Genomic DNA, 17,003 nt, shown 5'->3' with positions numbered 1-17,003 from the left:
GTAGGCCTAACTGTTATAATTATAGCTGTAAGTAGGCCTAACTGTTATAATTATAGTTGTAAGTAGGCCTAACTGTTATAATTATAGTTGTAAGTAGGCCTAACTGTTATAATTATAGTTGTAAGTAGGCCTAACTGTTATAATTATAGCTGTAAGTAGGCCTAACTGTTATAGTTATAGTTGTAAGTAGGCCTAACTGTTATAATTATTATGGTGAGACAAAAAGTTTACTTTAAGCGTTAGGCCTGCAATCATGCCGACTTAATAATAACAGAAACTTTATTCGCAGAATCGGATATTTGTATTCAAGTATAAATTAATATTTCGTAAATGGGTATTGAATGGTGGATCCAAATGTCATTTTGTGTACTGCAACTGACGAATACGAATACAATTATGGACTTTGCGTTTGACGTCACGAGTTCGTGCGTAGATGCCAATCGTTAATCGCTCACAAGTATTCGTCGCGACGACTATCGGCGTGATAACCGTAAGTAAATTAATCATATGCGAATTACTACAGATGTGGCACGTTATTAGATAAATACGACACATCACTGATGAAATAAGACTTTCTACGATGTGATAATATCTCTTTTATGTTGTTTACATCGTTTTATTTGATAATAACGAGCAGTCGTAATCGTGACTCTTTCAGTATGCATCATGGCGTTTAGAAAACAGTACGGCTGAAAAAGTTACTGTACTACGCAGCAATAGATTCTGTTTGCGATGAAGACTCGCGCTTTTCTAGTTTATCGCAGATGAATGGGTTTACAAAGCGAGTCGATATTATAACTGGGGCAAGCCCCCATTTAATTAGTCCCAGTTTATGTCAGTTGGTCCCTACTGCTAGTTTGCTTCAGGTAGGTTGATCCCACTGACACTTAGCCTCCACCAAATATTTCTGAGTATGCCCCCATCCATGTGTCATTTCACACCCTAACTGCCATTTCTTTAAAAAAAAAAAAAAATAAAAAATGTATATATATATATATATATATATATATATATATTGCTTACTGCAATTAGAGATGATGTTGGACTGAGTGTGTATAAGGGGGGGGGGGGGGGGTGGTGCACTGCCCCATCAAGAAATAAATATTTCTTTTTTAATGTGTTTTCTGGGAAAGCATGATCCACCACCCCTAAAAACTTTGTTTACCACAACTGGTCTGAACCCCCTCCACACACGCACACACAGAACCATTTTCCTCCACATGTCTATATATCCTATTTCTTGGTGGACTTTTGTTCTCTGAACGGGTTTTTAATGTACCAACCAGTGCCCCATGACTTTGGTATATCAAAGGCAGTGGTATGTGCTGTCCTGTCTGGTAAAAGTACACACAAAAAGCCCTTGCTGTTAATTGCAAAAATATAGATTTTGTCTTTGAAGACTAATGTCAGAATTTTTAATGTTAACATTCAGTAGCAGATGATGTTAAATTAATTTGGTGTTGTTAACAAACTTTAAATTCTTTCATACTTATCACATGATTATGCATTAAATCTCAGCTAGCTGAGAATTAGGTAATCACACAGATTAAGTGACATCTAGTATTTATTTTCTGCCTCCTACTGGTCCAACCGGAGGGGACTATAGGTTTCTTCTCCATCCTTCTATCTTTCCATCTTGGCTATCTGTCCATCTGTCCCACATATAGTTTTCTGGATGTTTTTTTCACAATGCCTCGAGAAATTTTGTGTATAGCTTTATCATGTACTGTTACAGATCAAGTTTAACTTTCATGGCAATTTACCCATAGGGTCTCTCCACGAGTCCAAAATATTGGACTTGAGTACCTGAGGGTTAAACTCGATCTGGACTCGAGTACCCGACATTAGATAATGAGACTATGGAATAAAGTAAAATAACAATATGGATCTTAATTCCAACATCGAACATGGATGCCAAATCATGCCATTGATACACTGGCCCATTATATTGCATTCCACACAGTGACATTCAGCTTTTCTTTTCCCTCCATGTCTCATAGCTCTATAATGTAATCGGCGGCAAGCATAATATGGCAAAATGACATACAAAATATAATTAAATGAGAGTCCTGTGCTCGAGTCCTGTGAATAGACTCACGTCTTGCTAGACTTGGCCCGTACTCAAGGACTCGCAGAGACCCTATTTACCCATTTTTCACAGAGTTATGGCCCTTTAGCAGTACTCTCAGAATGCATGTTGTTCTATTAAATATATATGGGGGTTTTTCTAATGTAAAAATCCGACTCCTAACTGGTCTCCAGATAAAATATTTTTCAAGTCAATCGATTTATTTCATTTCTATTGTGAAACTTGTTAACAAGCATACGAGATGAGGAGTCTGAGGGGAGAGTGGCTGCCTCCCTAGATTCCTGACATTTCTAAAATTAAAAGAGTTTTTCAACAGGAGTAACCTGTGTGACGGTAGGGAGTAAAGTCCTTTATTTCTTGACCAAGTGTTGAAAACTAGATATGAAGGAGACATAACACAGTTGGGGCACCATCGAGAGATTGGCAAGGGATAGACCAGCGTGGAGGAACTTCATGGCTGCCCTGAATGCCACTAGGCATGACAGGAAATGGTGAAGTGTTGAAATAACCATATGTTATTTAGACACCACCCCATGATTGATATATCAAAAGCTGTGGTATGTGTGGCCCTGTCTGTGAGATAATGCATATATAAAGAACCCTTGCAAGCAGGTTTTCTCTGAGACTGTCAGAATTGCCAAATGTTTGACATCCAATAGTCAGTGATTAATAAATCAGTGTGATTTAGTGACAGTGTCCGCGTAGTCAGTGATTAATAAATCAGTGTGATCTAGTGACAGTGTCTGCATAGTCAGTGATTAATAAATCAATGTGATCTAGTGACAGTGTCCGCGTAGTCAGTGATTAATAAATCAATGTGATCTAGTGACAGTGTCCGCATAGTCAGTGATTAATAAATCAGTGTGATCTAGTGACAGTGTCCGCGTAGTCAGTGATTAATAAATCAGTGTGATCTAGTGACAGTGTCCGCGTAGTCAGTGATTAATAAATCAGTGTGATCTAGTGACAGTGTCCGCGTAGTCAGTGATTAATAAATCAGTTGATCTAGTGACAGTGTCCGCGTAGTCAGTGATTAATAAATCAGTGTGATCTAGTGACAGTGTCCGCGTAGTCAGTGATTAATAAATCAGTGTGATCTAGTGACAGTGTCCGCGTAGTCAGTGATTAATAAATCAGTGTGATCTAGTGACAGTGTCCGCGTAGTCAGTGATTAATAAATCAGTGTGATCTAGTGACAGTGTCCGCGTAGTCAGTGATTAATAAATCAGTGTGATCTAGTGACAGTGTCCGCGTAGTCAGTGATTAATAAATCAATGTGATCTAGTGACAGTGTCCGCGTAGTCAGTGATTAATAAATCACTGTGATCTAGTGACAGTGTCGTTCAACAAAAACAAATTTCTAAGTTTAATTAGACACCAGATCAGGTGCAAGTGCAGGAATATATAGACTGTGATGGGTGAAGTTTCTAGGGGTGTCAAGTCATTGATGCCCCGGAAAATATATTGAAACCCTCCCTGCAAATAGCCATAATTTAAACTGTTCTCATGTACCATTAAAAAAGTATTATTTTCCCTTTCAACTGAGGGGGGTGGGGGGTGGGGGGGGGGGGGGGGGGGGGTGACCATGTATGCATAATCTTCAAAGTTGGAGGGGTGCATGGTATCCCTTCTACCACCCTCCTACCACTAACACCTGCTTCTGACACCTATGTTTTTATTAGGTTTTTTTCTTTTTTAATTATAGAGAATGCCACCAAAAACCCAGCGATACCGTCCGAACATGGACATCATCCTGTTGCGCGAGTACATGACAGTTCAACCTTACAAGTGTGGAACTCTCAAATCCAAGCAGGATGCATGGGAGAAGATCGTTGCGGTTGTCAATCAGTTCATCAATGCCGGGTATCCATGTCATCAGGTCTGTGTCACTGAGCGAGCGAGTCGCGACCGTGTCAAAACTCTGATTGAGACCTTCAAGAAGGGAGAAATGAACTCACTGAAGGCGTGAGTAAATAACACTTTGCCCTGACATTAAAGTAAAGTTTGTTTTATTTCACGACACCTCTAGCGCACATTGATTTTTATCTTATCATCGGCTATTGGACATCAAATATATGGTCATTCTGACATATTTCTTTAGAGGAAACCTGCTGCCACCACATAGGCTACTCTTTCCGATAAGCAGCAAGGGGTCTTTTATATGCACTTTCCCACAGACAGGACAGCACATACCGCAGCCTTTGATGAACCAATTGTGGACCACTGGTTGGAACGGTTGCCCTGACAGAGACTGAAAATGCACTAGCCATGGGATCAGTGGTTTTAAATATACACTAGCTATGATGAAAAATTCACTAGCCCTACTTTACTTTAAGTTAATACAATTTTACTAATAGTAATAATGTTACCTGAAGAGGGAGATAGAGCTTAAAAACACTATGACTGGGCGATGACTTCAATGCAGCATTTGACAAATTGTTTTCACTAGCCGTTGGGCATGGCAGTAGTAGTTATTTACTACCCCAACATTGAATATCACTAACTATGGGAGTGGGGCTACCATAATTTAGAAGCCCTGGATGGACATGCCAGAACAAACAATAGAAATGTAGTTGTATTCTTGAGAAATAGCATACATCTTGGATTCTCCAGGGACATAGGCTTGGGGGACTTGGGGTTCAAATAAACCCTCGCCTTGCTGAGACTAAAACAATCTTTTACAGTGCAGTATTACTCTTTATTACCCACCTGGTGTATCGTACAAATTTCATATGCACCAGGTGGTGCGTATTAGTAGCAAAATGACGTCATTTTGCTAATTAGTGACGTCATCTTCACTGCTCTTAGCTGTGTACATTCACATGTCCGGCTGAGAAATGTTGAAAGTAATTGTAAAGTTTTACATCATTTTATAGAGGTTTATAAATAAAATACCACACTCGTTTTCACTAGATAACATTTTCATGAAGCTTGTTAACTTCCCATGGTATCTGACTCACTTTCATTCGGTCAAATAATAGCATGGGAAGTTCACTCGATTTGTAAAACATTATATCTAGCAAACTCAAGTGTAGCATTCTATATATTCATATCTAGGTATATCAAAGAAAAGTGTAGACAAAAAGGGTCAGCTAGATTCATATTTGGACTCCCCCACCACTTCCCCGGGCCAGACTATACTACACTCCTGGAATTCCCTTCAAATGTTTATTGTAAACTTACTTATTACGTACCTACTGCAGTACACTTTAAATATACTTTGCACCTTTGTAAAAAAAATGGCCACAATAAGATATTTTATAGGATCCAGTTTTGAAGGAATAGATTCTAGGTGAGATAAATTTGTACTAATTTAACGCAAATGAATACACAAATAGTTATGTTTGGCACTTGGAACTTAGATATTGCACCTTTAAATATTTTTACAATGAAGCATTCACTGGAACTTTATTTCTTAACACATTCTCAAACACGTGGACAGAAATCATTTGAAATTACAAAAAGGCCTAAAACCATGCCACCAACCTTGAAACGGACATATTAAGAATCCTGTGGATTATAAATGTCTTAGACTTAAAAAAAGAAGAAAAAAAAAAAGAGAAATAAAAATAAAAAGCAAGGAATGTTTTTAACCACATTTCTGAGCTGTTGACTGCTTAATTTAAAGCCATCATTTTTGTGTCTTGTAAACAATTTTTTTTAAAATCACACTAGTGTATTTCCCCATATTTGAAAAGGAGAAGATGAAAAAATGTAAAGTGATGAACCTGGGCACTCCAATCCTGACATCATTTATGTTTCTGGCAATAAAAAAAAAAGATTTTTTTTTTGTTAAATTAATTTTTAAAAATCCCTAATTTTTTCAGATCTGGTACGGATGAGGAGTACAGCGAACGTGATGCTCTTCTGGCTCATGTATGTTCCATATTGGAAGACGAGGAAGTCAACAAACCGGACACCAAGGCTGACATAAAGGAGACTGAACACACAGAGTTTGTCGATGGAGAAGAAGTGAGGACCACACTGCCAGCAGCCATGCAGATAGTTATAGGAAGATCAGCTCACCATGGTATGTACTGTCTTCTACAAAACATGGGTGGATGGATGGATGGACGGGTGGGTGGATGGATGGATGGACGGGTGGGTGGATGGATGGATGGATGGGTGGGTGGATGGATGGATGGGTGGGTGGGTGGATGGATGGATGGATATTTGGTCACAGTGACACAACCAGAGGAACACTGCTACAATCTTTTATATGCACTCTTACAGATAGGATAACACATTCCACAGCCTTTGATATCCTAATTATGGGACAATGACTGGGGTAGGGAAAAACCCGTTCAGAGAATAGATCCATCATAGCGATTTGATCCTTCCACTGTAGGTGAGTGCTTTATCGACTGAGCCCTATCACAGTATTTTAAGAAAAACATGGACCTTTAACCGAGTTAGCTCAGTCGGTTGAGTGCTCACCTGAGGTGCCTGCATCGCAGGATCGAACCATCTCAGTGGATCCATTCATCTGATTGGGTTTTTTCTCATTCTAGTCAGTGCACCACAACTAGTCAAATACTGTGGTATGTGCTTTCCTGTCTGTGGGAAAGTGCATATAAAAGATCCCTTGCTGCATGATGGAAAATGTAGCGGGTTTCCTCTGATGACTATGAGTCAGAATTAACAAATGTTTGACATCCAATAACTGATGATTAATAAATCAATGTGCTCGTTAAACGAAACAAACTTTAAACTTTAACTGATTAAAAATTAAGGTAAATAAAATATTGTTATTAGTTTCAGAAGAACCAAATGACGGACCATCAAGTGCCAAGAAGAAGAAAACGGCCGTGACTCAAGCCTTTATTGAGTATTTGAAACAGAAACACGAGGGTGAGCTGCAACTGAGAAAACAAGAAATTGAGTTAGCAAGAGAAAGACTCGAGTTAGAGAGACAGGAGGCAGACATATTTTGGCGTCTGGCGGAAGCTGAATTTTCAGATTTTGCATGATTCAGCACTTGTTGGTGAAGCTTAATTTCCAGAGATTGTGTAAATCTGAAGATAATACTGAAGCTGAAGTTTAAAATTTTGCAGATGTTGCCAAAACTGAATTTTCAGTTTGCAGATGTTGCTGAAGCAGAATTTTCAGTCTGCATAATTCTGCAGATGTTGCTCAAGCAGAATTTTCAGTTTGCACACAATTCTCCAAATGTTGTCAAAACGACATTGTGAAAGTTTGCATATTTCTGCAAATGTACTGGATCCAAACAAGACTGTTACTATCTGGCTAACATGCTAGAATCAGATCAGATCCATCAGCTTGTTTACGATAGAAACATTGTGGTATTTGACATATCAAATACTAGTTTCAATCTGACGAGACCATCTCTAGATGTACCAACTGGTGTTAAGTACATCACAAGCCATTAGTTTGGGTAACCACACTTCTGTCTTCAAACACAATCTGTTCTGGTATCTGGAATGTTTCAGGAAAGTTTGTGAATGTTTGCCTTTGCTACGAGGAATATGCAGCAGCATGGACTATATCTGACAACATGTCCAAACTCTACCTCAGGTTCGTTGGTTCAATTCTCGTCAGTGGTGGACCCCAGATTTTACTTGGGAGAGTGTAATTAAGAAAAATGAATTTCCAAAGGTGTCAGTTTTTTGGACTTTGTTTTTCTTATAACTGCCATGCACCACAATGATGTCTTTAAACATAAGGAACCCAAAAAAAGAACAAGAAAAAAGTGGATAAGTGAACATACATTTTGATTTCAACTTATTTCCATGCTTATATCCAATTATGGTTCACATACGCTGTTCTGAGCACATACATCAGCTGAACATACATGAACTTTAAGCAAATTTATCCTGGATTTAATGGTGGCTAAAGGTGGAAAATATTATATCAACCCACATAATAATTTGAATGAGAATCAAAAGTAAATATTCTGTTGATTCATTGTAAGGAATCAATAAAATATTGTTTGAAAATAGTTTGTTATTATCAATGAAAATGGAAGCATGAATGAATTCGGGACACTTCTACTGATCATGAACCTTTATTGGACTCCAGGGGGTGGATTTACATGTAGCTCAGTCAGTGGAGTGCTCGCCTGAGGTGCTCGTGTCACAGGATCAAATCACCTCAGTGGATTCATTCAACTGATTGAGGTTTTTTCTCGTTCCAACCAGTACACCACAACTGGTCAAAGGCTGTGGTATGTGCTTTCCTGTCTGTGGGAAAGTGCATATAAAAGATCCCTTGATGCCAATGGAAAAATGTAGTGCGTTTCCTCTGATGACTAAAGAGTCACAATTACCAAATGTTTGACATCCACTACAGCACATTGATTTATTAATCACCAGCTATTGGATGTCAAACAACTGGTAATTCTGATTTATAGTCTTAGAGAGGAAACCTGCTACATTTTTCCATTAGTAGCAAGGGGATCTTTTATATGTACCATCCCACAGACAGGATAGCACATACCACAGCCTTTGATATACCAGTCATGGTGCACTGGTTGGAACGAGAAATAGTCCAATGTCCTTTATTATAGATAATTTTAACTATTGAAAATAGAAGACCACAAACTAAGACGAGGACTACCAGTCTGTCCATACGCAGGTGTACTACATACATCAGGCAAGGGGAGTCAATTCTTCAGTCGGGGTTATGACTCGGGGTCATATAGCATTGTTGTGCTAGCACAGTAATTTAAATAAGACTATAGAAGGCAACAAACTGTGGGGTAATTGATAAACTTCTGTGTTAAACTTTTAATTCCGTTGATTCAGTCAAAAATGTTTGATCTTTTTTATCATTTTAATATTAATATGGATAAAAGTGTGGCATCTCCTGCCCCTTGGAACACTGTCACCCAACTCCGATGGGTCTGTATGGAATAGACATGGATGTAGTATGGAATAGACATGGATGTAGTATAGGATTGATCGATTTACCTCAGTGGATAGATTTATTTAGGTTTACTCCATTCGAACCAATGCTTCTTAAAGGTCCTATGTCAAAGTTAAAACAATTTTATTTTTTTCACATTCATTTGTACAAAATTACTACAAATTAATCGATCCCATAATTAACTCAAGAATAATCATTTTTAAAATCTTGTACTGGACAATAGGGGTTTCCCAAATAATTTGCGACAAATTATAGCATCATCACCATCTTTGTCAGTTGTCGCAAAGAATTATGGAAAATAACTTAAGTGTGTTGAATGTGTACGCATAAAACAGTGACGTCGCTAGTTAATGCACGTGACAAACTCTCAAGATTCCCTCCTAAAATGCATTTGTTTCTGCTGGTAAATGGAATTATTTGGTTGTAACTTTTAATAGACATATAGCTGAAGGTATAAACATTATATTTCAAAGGAAAACATTTATCAATACTTTTAGCGAGAAACATGGACAGCAGCTTTTAACTGGTTAAGAGGTGTATTACACACAGTACGTATATGAAAGATTAAATCAAATATATTAGTACAGACATGGTACATAATATATGAAAAATTAAAGTTTATTTTGTTTAATGACACCACTTGAGCACATTGATTTATTAATCATCGGCTTGTTGTCATTAGAGGAAATCTGTTACACTTTTCCTTTAGTAGCAAGGGATCTTTTATATGTACTTTCCCACAGGCAGGACAGCACATACGACATCTTTTGATATATACCAGTTGTGCACTGGCTGGAATGAGAATGTGTTCACAGAGGTGGTTCGATCCTGCTATGCAAACACTTCAGGTGAGTGCTCAACAGACAGGTAAATCCCACCCCATAACACATGAATGCTTTAATCACACAGGTGTTCTATTAAGATACCACTTTTGGTTTGTTCCATTATACAAAATCCAAAACGTTCCCATTACATGGGCATGTGTCCTCCCATCACTTTACACATCATTCCTACAGCCCTGCTATTATCCTTGTTATAGTGTAATGGATTCTTCAGCCATATCCATGTGTAGTGTGAAGAACAAGGAAATGTTTTTATTTAACGACACACTCAACACATTTTATTTACGGTTATATGGCGTCGGACATACAGTTAAGGACCACACAGATATTGAGAGGAAACCCGCTGTCACCACTTATGGGCTCCTCTTTTCGATTAGCAGCAAGGAATCTTTTATATACACTGCCCCACAGACAGGATAGTACATACCACAGCCTTTGTTATACCAGTTGTGAAGCACTGGCTGGAAAAAGAAAAAGAAAGAAAAGGGAAAAAAGAAATAAACTTCATATTTTCAGGTACTCTTCTGCAGCCAATATACATATATATATGTGAAGGGTCGATCAACCTATGTCGATATGTGTAATATTATTTCATCATTTCAGTAATATTTATAGGATATTAAACAAGCTTTCATTTCATATCATGTTCATGTCCAGAGTGAAATAATTTTCAATTGTCACTAGCTTTAGCAAGTGACGAAAATTATTTCACGAGGGACATAAACATGATACAAAATGGTTGCGAGTTTAATATCGTATTTATTACCCATAATTGATCTTAATTTATATCACTCGTCTCGTTTCGTCAACGTTCCTGTAAGGTTGTAGTATGCAAATCGATGACGTCATTGTGTGACGTCAAAAGTGTTACGTCCCACTTGGCATTCTAGTGGGACGTATCACTTTGATATGTACCAAAATATTTTTAACCATATAGGTAATAATATAATAAATGTTAGAGAAACTTAATGGGAGAACTGTAACCTTAATATATAAAAAAAAACACACAACTCGTCACAATATGTTCATATAAATTTAGTTGTAATGCTCACATCAGTATCAAGTACAATAATGACTCATACACTCTTAATAGCCAAATCAACATGAAAACAGGCAGGCATCAAGATCAAGTATTGTACATCATAAATACAAAGAGGAGAACACCTCCTTATGGAATGAAACATAGCCGCAATGAACAATGAAAATGATGAAAAATAAACAAAATATGCAGCAGTGTGTCATGGGAAAAACAATAGTTGAAAGAAAAATGCTAAATTGTTGGTTTAAACTTTAAACATTCGGACAGTTTCTTAAAGGCACAGACCCTGGTTATTTAGCAATGTAAAATATTATGGGGTTGGAGTTTTTATAACCGTTCAAAATTCACATTACTTGCAGTGTCTTGCTTAAGTTATCAAGTTTAGCAAATCCGATATGTATAGGGTTGTCATAACATTTGTAATGTATAGCTCAAAATGAATTTTATGTGAAATGGAACAGATACATGTATGTAGCTCCAAAACTAGGGTCAGTGACTTTAAAAAAAAAATTAATGTACATAATATAGAATTATACAGATCATGGACAAACTGGAGGTGTGAACTACAGAGAAGAAATGACATTTGTTGATCCCTAGCTTTGTTAAGTTATGTTGCCTTTTTAACTTTTTTTTTCATTAAAAACCCTTTAATTAATTTGATGTCATAGTAATAGAAGGAAACATTGTAAATCTTCTTTCTGATGTTTCCAAATTAGAATTCTAAAAAGATGAAAACCCCCAAAAGACTACTTAATCAAAATGTTAAAAAACTAAACATTTTGCCTCTTTTACTTTATTTATATTTTTTAATATAAACCTTTCACTAATGAATTTGATCTCATGACAAAAGAAGGAAACATAAACCTGTGGTATTTTTAAATTATGACTTTTAAGAAGAAAAAAACCCACTTGTGAATGGAAATGTCTTGAATAGCCTTAAACTCAAACATTTTGTATATATAACTTTAGAATTTACATCTACCACAAAAAGTTTGCATCTCAGAGGTATCATACCTCCCCCTCCCCCCCAAAAAAAATCCACAACCCCCCCCCTGCCCCCCAAAAAAATACAACCAAGAAACAGATTGAAATTGATGTAAATTCTATTTAGTGATATTTTCAAAATATATCTAATGTAACTATTTTTAACCAATAATAATGCTGCAAATTGCAGGATGTGTTTAATTATACGAAGGTTCCAGTATACGTCAATAAACAAAAAGTAGGTAGGAAATGTTATATTTTTTTAACGAGCAACATTAACATAAAATAAAAACACTACAAGCCTTGCTAATGGCAAGAATGGGATAAACAGGTACAAACATGTAAACAGGAGTTTTAAAAAACTAAGAAGAAAAATAAGAATTAAAAAATGCATTTTGTAAGGATTTGTGGAATCTCTTTGGTTCAGTGGTAATGAATTGGGACTTTTAAAGGTTTAATAATATCAAATATACATATAGGTATATATATATATATATCAATACTTCATCATATGGTAATGGTAGGTCTTTGGATATTGGGAAGCACTATAGCAAACAGATAATTGTTTTAAAAAACAAACGTAGTACTGTAACATCTGTGCCAGATAAGCATTCACTGCAATAATGTATTCAAACTAAGAGAGTAAAATTTGTGATGGCCAAGACGAAGACTGCTAACAAAATCTTTAAATGCATCTTTAGAACTGAGAAATCAATGCACAGATTGTTCACCAAATTTTTTTGTTTTTAATTTGAGGCAGAACAAAAAAAAACCATTAGCTAAAGATCACATTACTTGTATTTTCTTTAAATATTATGACTGCAGAAATATCAAACTTATAAAGTAAAATGCAATTTTTTTTCAGATAATAATTATATGTGTACTGCTTGTTTCAAGGCAATGATTTGGTTTATAAAATTATATATCACGGCAAATGTACCACATATGGTTACTCCTTGCAGACTGACAATATTTCTTTGGAACAAGAACTTCTACTGATGTTTTTTTTAATAATCGAAATAAGATAAAAATATTTAGGGACTACAATAAAGTAATATTTCTGAAAACAAGAGTAATACTGTGATTAATATTGCTCTCAAAAAGTTTTTTTTCATGATGGTATGTACTGTCTGGATGAAATTCATGATGGTGGTAACACATAATGTTATATACCGAACCTCTCTCAATACACAGCTAATATTAACTCAAGTAGAATGTCATGTTAATGGTTGTAAAAATCTGTGAAAAGATATAATGATCTGAATGATGAATATACATGGTTACACTTCAAAATATATCATAATATATGTTGTTAATTAACATGTCAGTGTTAGTAATGACAGTTATTCAACATTTAATAATAAGCAGAAGCAAATACATGTTCAAAACTATCTACAACAAACATTTTAAAAATGAAAAATTAAAATCTACCATCGGTTTTGTTGGTATGAATATTATGAAATTAATGTTTCCTGTGGAGTTATTGGGTTAATAAGAAATTTTAAAAATGTATTTACTGTTAAAATAAATAAATAAAATATATATATATATATATATATATATATATATATATATATATATATATATATATATATATATATATATATAATTGATATATATATATATATAATTGAAATGGATATCCCTTAATTTCTGATGAATACCTGAATAACTTCAATACAAGTCACTTTGACCTACTTTTGGCACAACAGCGTACAGCTTTCAAAAGCTAAATAAAATAAATGCTAGATTTTCATTCAAAAGTTTTTTTTCAAAATGGAGGCAGAGATGGCATTTTAGGTTAAATTTTATTTTGCTGCACAGCAAGAATTATTTTTAATGTTCTGACCAAAAAAAATAAAAAAAATGGGAGAAGGCAAGTTAGCGGGCATGAAAAATCTACAATTTATTTTATTATGGCCTTATCAATTAACTTTAAAAGATCAGTAAAACTCATCCAAACACCAAATTCCATTTATCTTTTAGCATCATCTATAAATTTTATGATAGTAAAAAAGAACGAAAACAAAACAGTTTTAGAAAAAAATATAAAACTTAAATGATAAAAATTATAATACTTATAGAATGCTGATCTGACAAACATTAATAAAAAATTATATATATATATATCTTTTCTCTTATTTAGAGGATAGCAATAAAGATCTCTGATCAAACAAAATATGAAGAAAAATACTATGCAATTTTAGCTTAATTCACAGGTCAAAAAGAGAATAGCAAACCATTCCCCCAGTTTTACATAACATGAATAAAAATATTATCTTCCATTTCAACTGTGTATCAAGGAGTCAAAAAGGAGTAAAGCAATAAAGATCATCTGATAAAACTAATAATAATAATTTAAAAAAAAATCTCACCCATTTTTATTTAAGGGACAAAAAAGGAGAACAGTAAAGGAACAAACATAAACAATTCATCATCTACAATGAACTGTCATTAAAAACATTTAAATCGGAAGAAATGATTGAATACGAATATTTGTTTTTAAAAACTGTAACCAAAAGAAATATTATATTAAGAGAATTATCTACAAAATCACCTCGGCTCACAGGTCAGCTGATAGGAGATGCTATAATATGGTTATTAAGGAACATACTATAATCCTCAATCCAAGCTCCCAGCGCCAGACGTCAAGTGGTAATCATCATCATAATCATAGTAATAAGTTAGTCACTACATACTGATCAGCACTTGTTTTGTTTTAAGCAATAAAGATTATCTGTACAAAATAGTTGCTACTACAAGACAAATATTATGATGCATAGCTGAGTTTGCAGAGCAAGTCGTGGGTATCGCAATGAAGGTTCGGAGGACTTGCATCGGCACGTGTGGGAATGTCGGCAAATATTTGCATAAAACACAAAGACTCTTGAAATATATTGCTGGCCTTTCTAGATTTCTTTCTTACTGTCCAAGCAATCAGTGGCGTACCTAAGGTATGAAAGGTATGACGTGCTCTGGGCGCCACTTGAAGGGGGCGCCACTGAGCAGTTTCTATTAAAGTCAGATGTTATGTAAAAAATGAGTGTCAAGATGTCTGGACAGGGGTGCAATTTCAGTGCTTGCCATAGGCGCAATTTTCCGCAGATACGCCACTGCATTCAAAGGTTGTTTTTTTATGTTTTCCATCTCTTTCAGATGCCTTCCACATAACAGTTTTCTCAAGTCATGTATTACACTGAAGGTGAAACTGTTAAGACAAACAATTAAAAAACCACAAATATTTTAAAAACACAAAAGAGTCAAACATTCTTGTTTCATGTACAAAAAGCAACAAATCATCAACATAATTATAAGTCTTTCTTCATGGAAGAGCAGATCGTACAAGTCCAAGCCTTTTGTCGTGGATGTGCAAATTCCCTTCATCAAACATCATAACAGGAAGAAACTTAGAGAACATTCAACAGCAGACATCCATTGTTTTCGGTATGCTTTTGATATGAAACTTGTCATTTCGTTCTTCCTTACTATCACACACTTTTATTTATTACAAAACCTGCTTCAAAAATCTTTGTCTATAATGGATATAGCACCAGAAAAACGAATATCTTGACGAGAAAATGTGAAGCATTTGTACATTTGTCCAATAAAAAAAACATCAAAATGGTTTCCAAAGGCAAGAATTCATAAACCCATAATACTGCCTGAATAATGTGCATCCAGTAGTGTCAGAGCATGGGTGTTTTTCAGGCAACAATGAAAGACATGTGGTCAGTTCGGCAATACTACAGCAGCTCCATCACAGGAAATAGGCTCCGTAACTGCTCCTGTGCCAGAACCAATTGGTTAATACCAACACACATCTAAACCAATCAGCATTTCCGTACCTAAATCAGTCAGAAATTGGAATATTAGTGCAGGAACCAATCAGTGACTGCGACAAATCAACAATTTCGGCACATAAATATTAAATTAAACCAATCGGATTTCTGACACAGCCAATATGTCTTGTTTTATGTTTTCCTTGCAGAAACGGTATCTTGCAGTCTTGAATTTGATGGACCAGTCAGTCATTTTAGTATCACATTTGAAAATTTCAAACAGCTTCTGTTATCAGACATAGGCAATCTTGCCAGATGATCCTTCCATTGCTGTTATAACTTGACCCAGTTTGCCAGCCAATTGCTGGGCATTTGCAACATTGTCCATTTCTAATGCATCCAGAATCTGAAATAAAAAATAGCAATCCTTAATTTTTGCGTTAATCATGTTCATTGCGAGAAATATTTTTAAAAATTTAACTGAAGTGTTTTGTTTAACGACACCACCAGAGCACATGGATTTTTCAAAATCATCAGCTACTGGATGTCAAACATTTGGTAATTTTGACATACTGTCTTAGAGTGGAAACCTGCTATATTTCTCCATTAGTAGCAAGGGATCTTTTATATGCATCATCCCACAGATAGGATAGCATATACCACAGCCTTTGATATATCAGTCATGGTGCACTGGCTGGAGCAAAATGTTTGTTTGGTTTAACAACATCACTACTGCATGTCAAACCTTTGATAATTCTAACTCGTAGTTATCAGAGGAAACCCGCTACATTTTTTCTAATACAGCAAGGGATCTTTTATATGCACTTTCCCCACAGACAGGAAAACATATACCACAGCCTTTGACCAGTTGTGGTGCACTGGTTGGAATGAGAAAAAACTCAATCAGCTGAATGGATCCACCGAGGTGGTTCGATCCTAAGTTGCAAGCACCTAAAGCAAGCACTCAACCAACTGAGCTAAATCCCGCCACTGGCTGGAGCAAGAAATTACCCAATGGGCCCACAGATGAGGATCAATCCTAGACAGACTGTGCATCAAGTGAGCACTTTACCACTGGGCTACATGTGTATGTCCTGCTCCCCCCCACCCCACCCCACCCCCCCAAACCCGAAATTTTAGACTAATGCTTGTACCAAGATAATTGGAAATCATTTACAACAAACAGCATTTACTGACCTTTTAATTCATCAATTTAAAAATAATAAATTATAGAAAGATATCTCTTAATCACATTTTTTTCTTTTACTGATCTACCCTAACCTGATGACATTAGCAGAACTCAAAACGGCCTGTGGCCAGGTCACCAAATGTGACCAATGTCCTGTTTGGGCGACTTAAATATTAAACAAATAATGGCATTAGTC

At 35.7% G+C, this 17,003-nt stretch overlaps 2 protein-coding genes across 8 annotated transcripts in view; one reads left to right on the top strand and one right to left on the bottom strand.

Annotated features, from left to right (window-relative positions):
• Positions 1-699: 699 nt before the first annotated feature.
• LOC121369072 lies at positions 700-16,046 on the top strand. 2 transcript variants are annotated; one of them, XM_041493910.1, is made up of 4 exons: positions 700-866; positions 3,795-4,054; positions 5,917-6,119; positions 15,828-16,046. In XM_041493910.1, exons 1-4 carry the CDS (start codon positions 765-767, stop codon positions 15,935-15,937), a joined length of 675 nt encoding a protein of 224 aa, XP_041349844.1. In that variant the 5' UTR covers positions 700-764; the 3' UTR covers positions 15,938-16,046. The 2 variants fall into 2 exon arrangements, with proteins under 2 accessions (XP_041349844.1, XP_041349842.1); XM_041493908.1 differs by lacking the exon at positions 15,828-16,046 and adding an exon at positions 6,845-8,046 and having other exon boundaries at positions 708-866.
• The window catches only part of LOC121369071 (plexin-B-like), a 404,054-nt gene continuing 402,468 nt past the window's right edge, over positions 15,418-17,003 (bottom strand). For all 6 annotated transcript variants that reach the window (XM_041493902.1, XM_041493907.1, XM_041493903.1 and 3 more), the window contains one exon: positions 15,418-16,024. In XM_041493902.1, coding sequence (XP_041349836.1) covers positions 15,911-16,024 — 114 coding nt within the window. In that variant the 3' untranslated portion in view covers positions 15,418-15,910. The remainder of the gene's footprint in view (positions 16,025-17,003) is intronic.

This window comes from Gigantopelta aegis, chromosome 3 (genome assembly GCF_016097555.1).
Source record: "Gigantopelta aegis isolate Gae_Host chromosome 3, Gae_host_genome, whole genome shotgun sequence".
NCBI classification, from domain to species: domain Eukaryota; kingdom Metazoa; phylum Mollusca; class Gastropoda; order Neomphalida; family Peltospiridae; genus Gigantopelta; species Gigantopelta aegis.
Note: the sequence above shows the minus strand (reverse complement) of the source record. Positions and strands in the feature narration are given on the sequence as shown.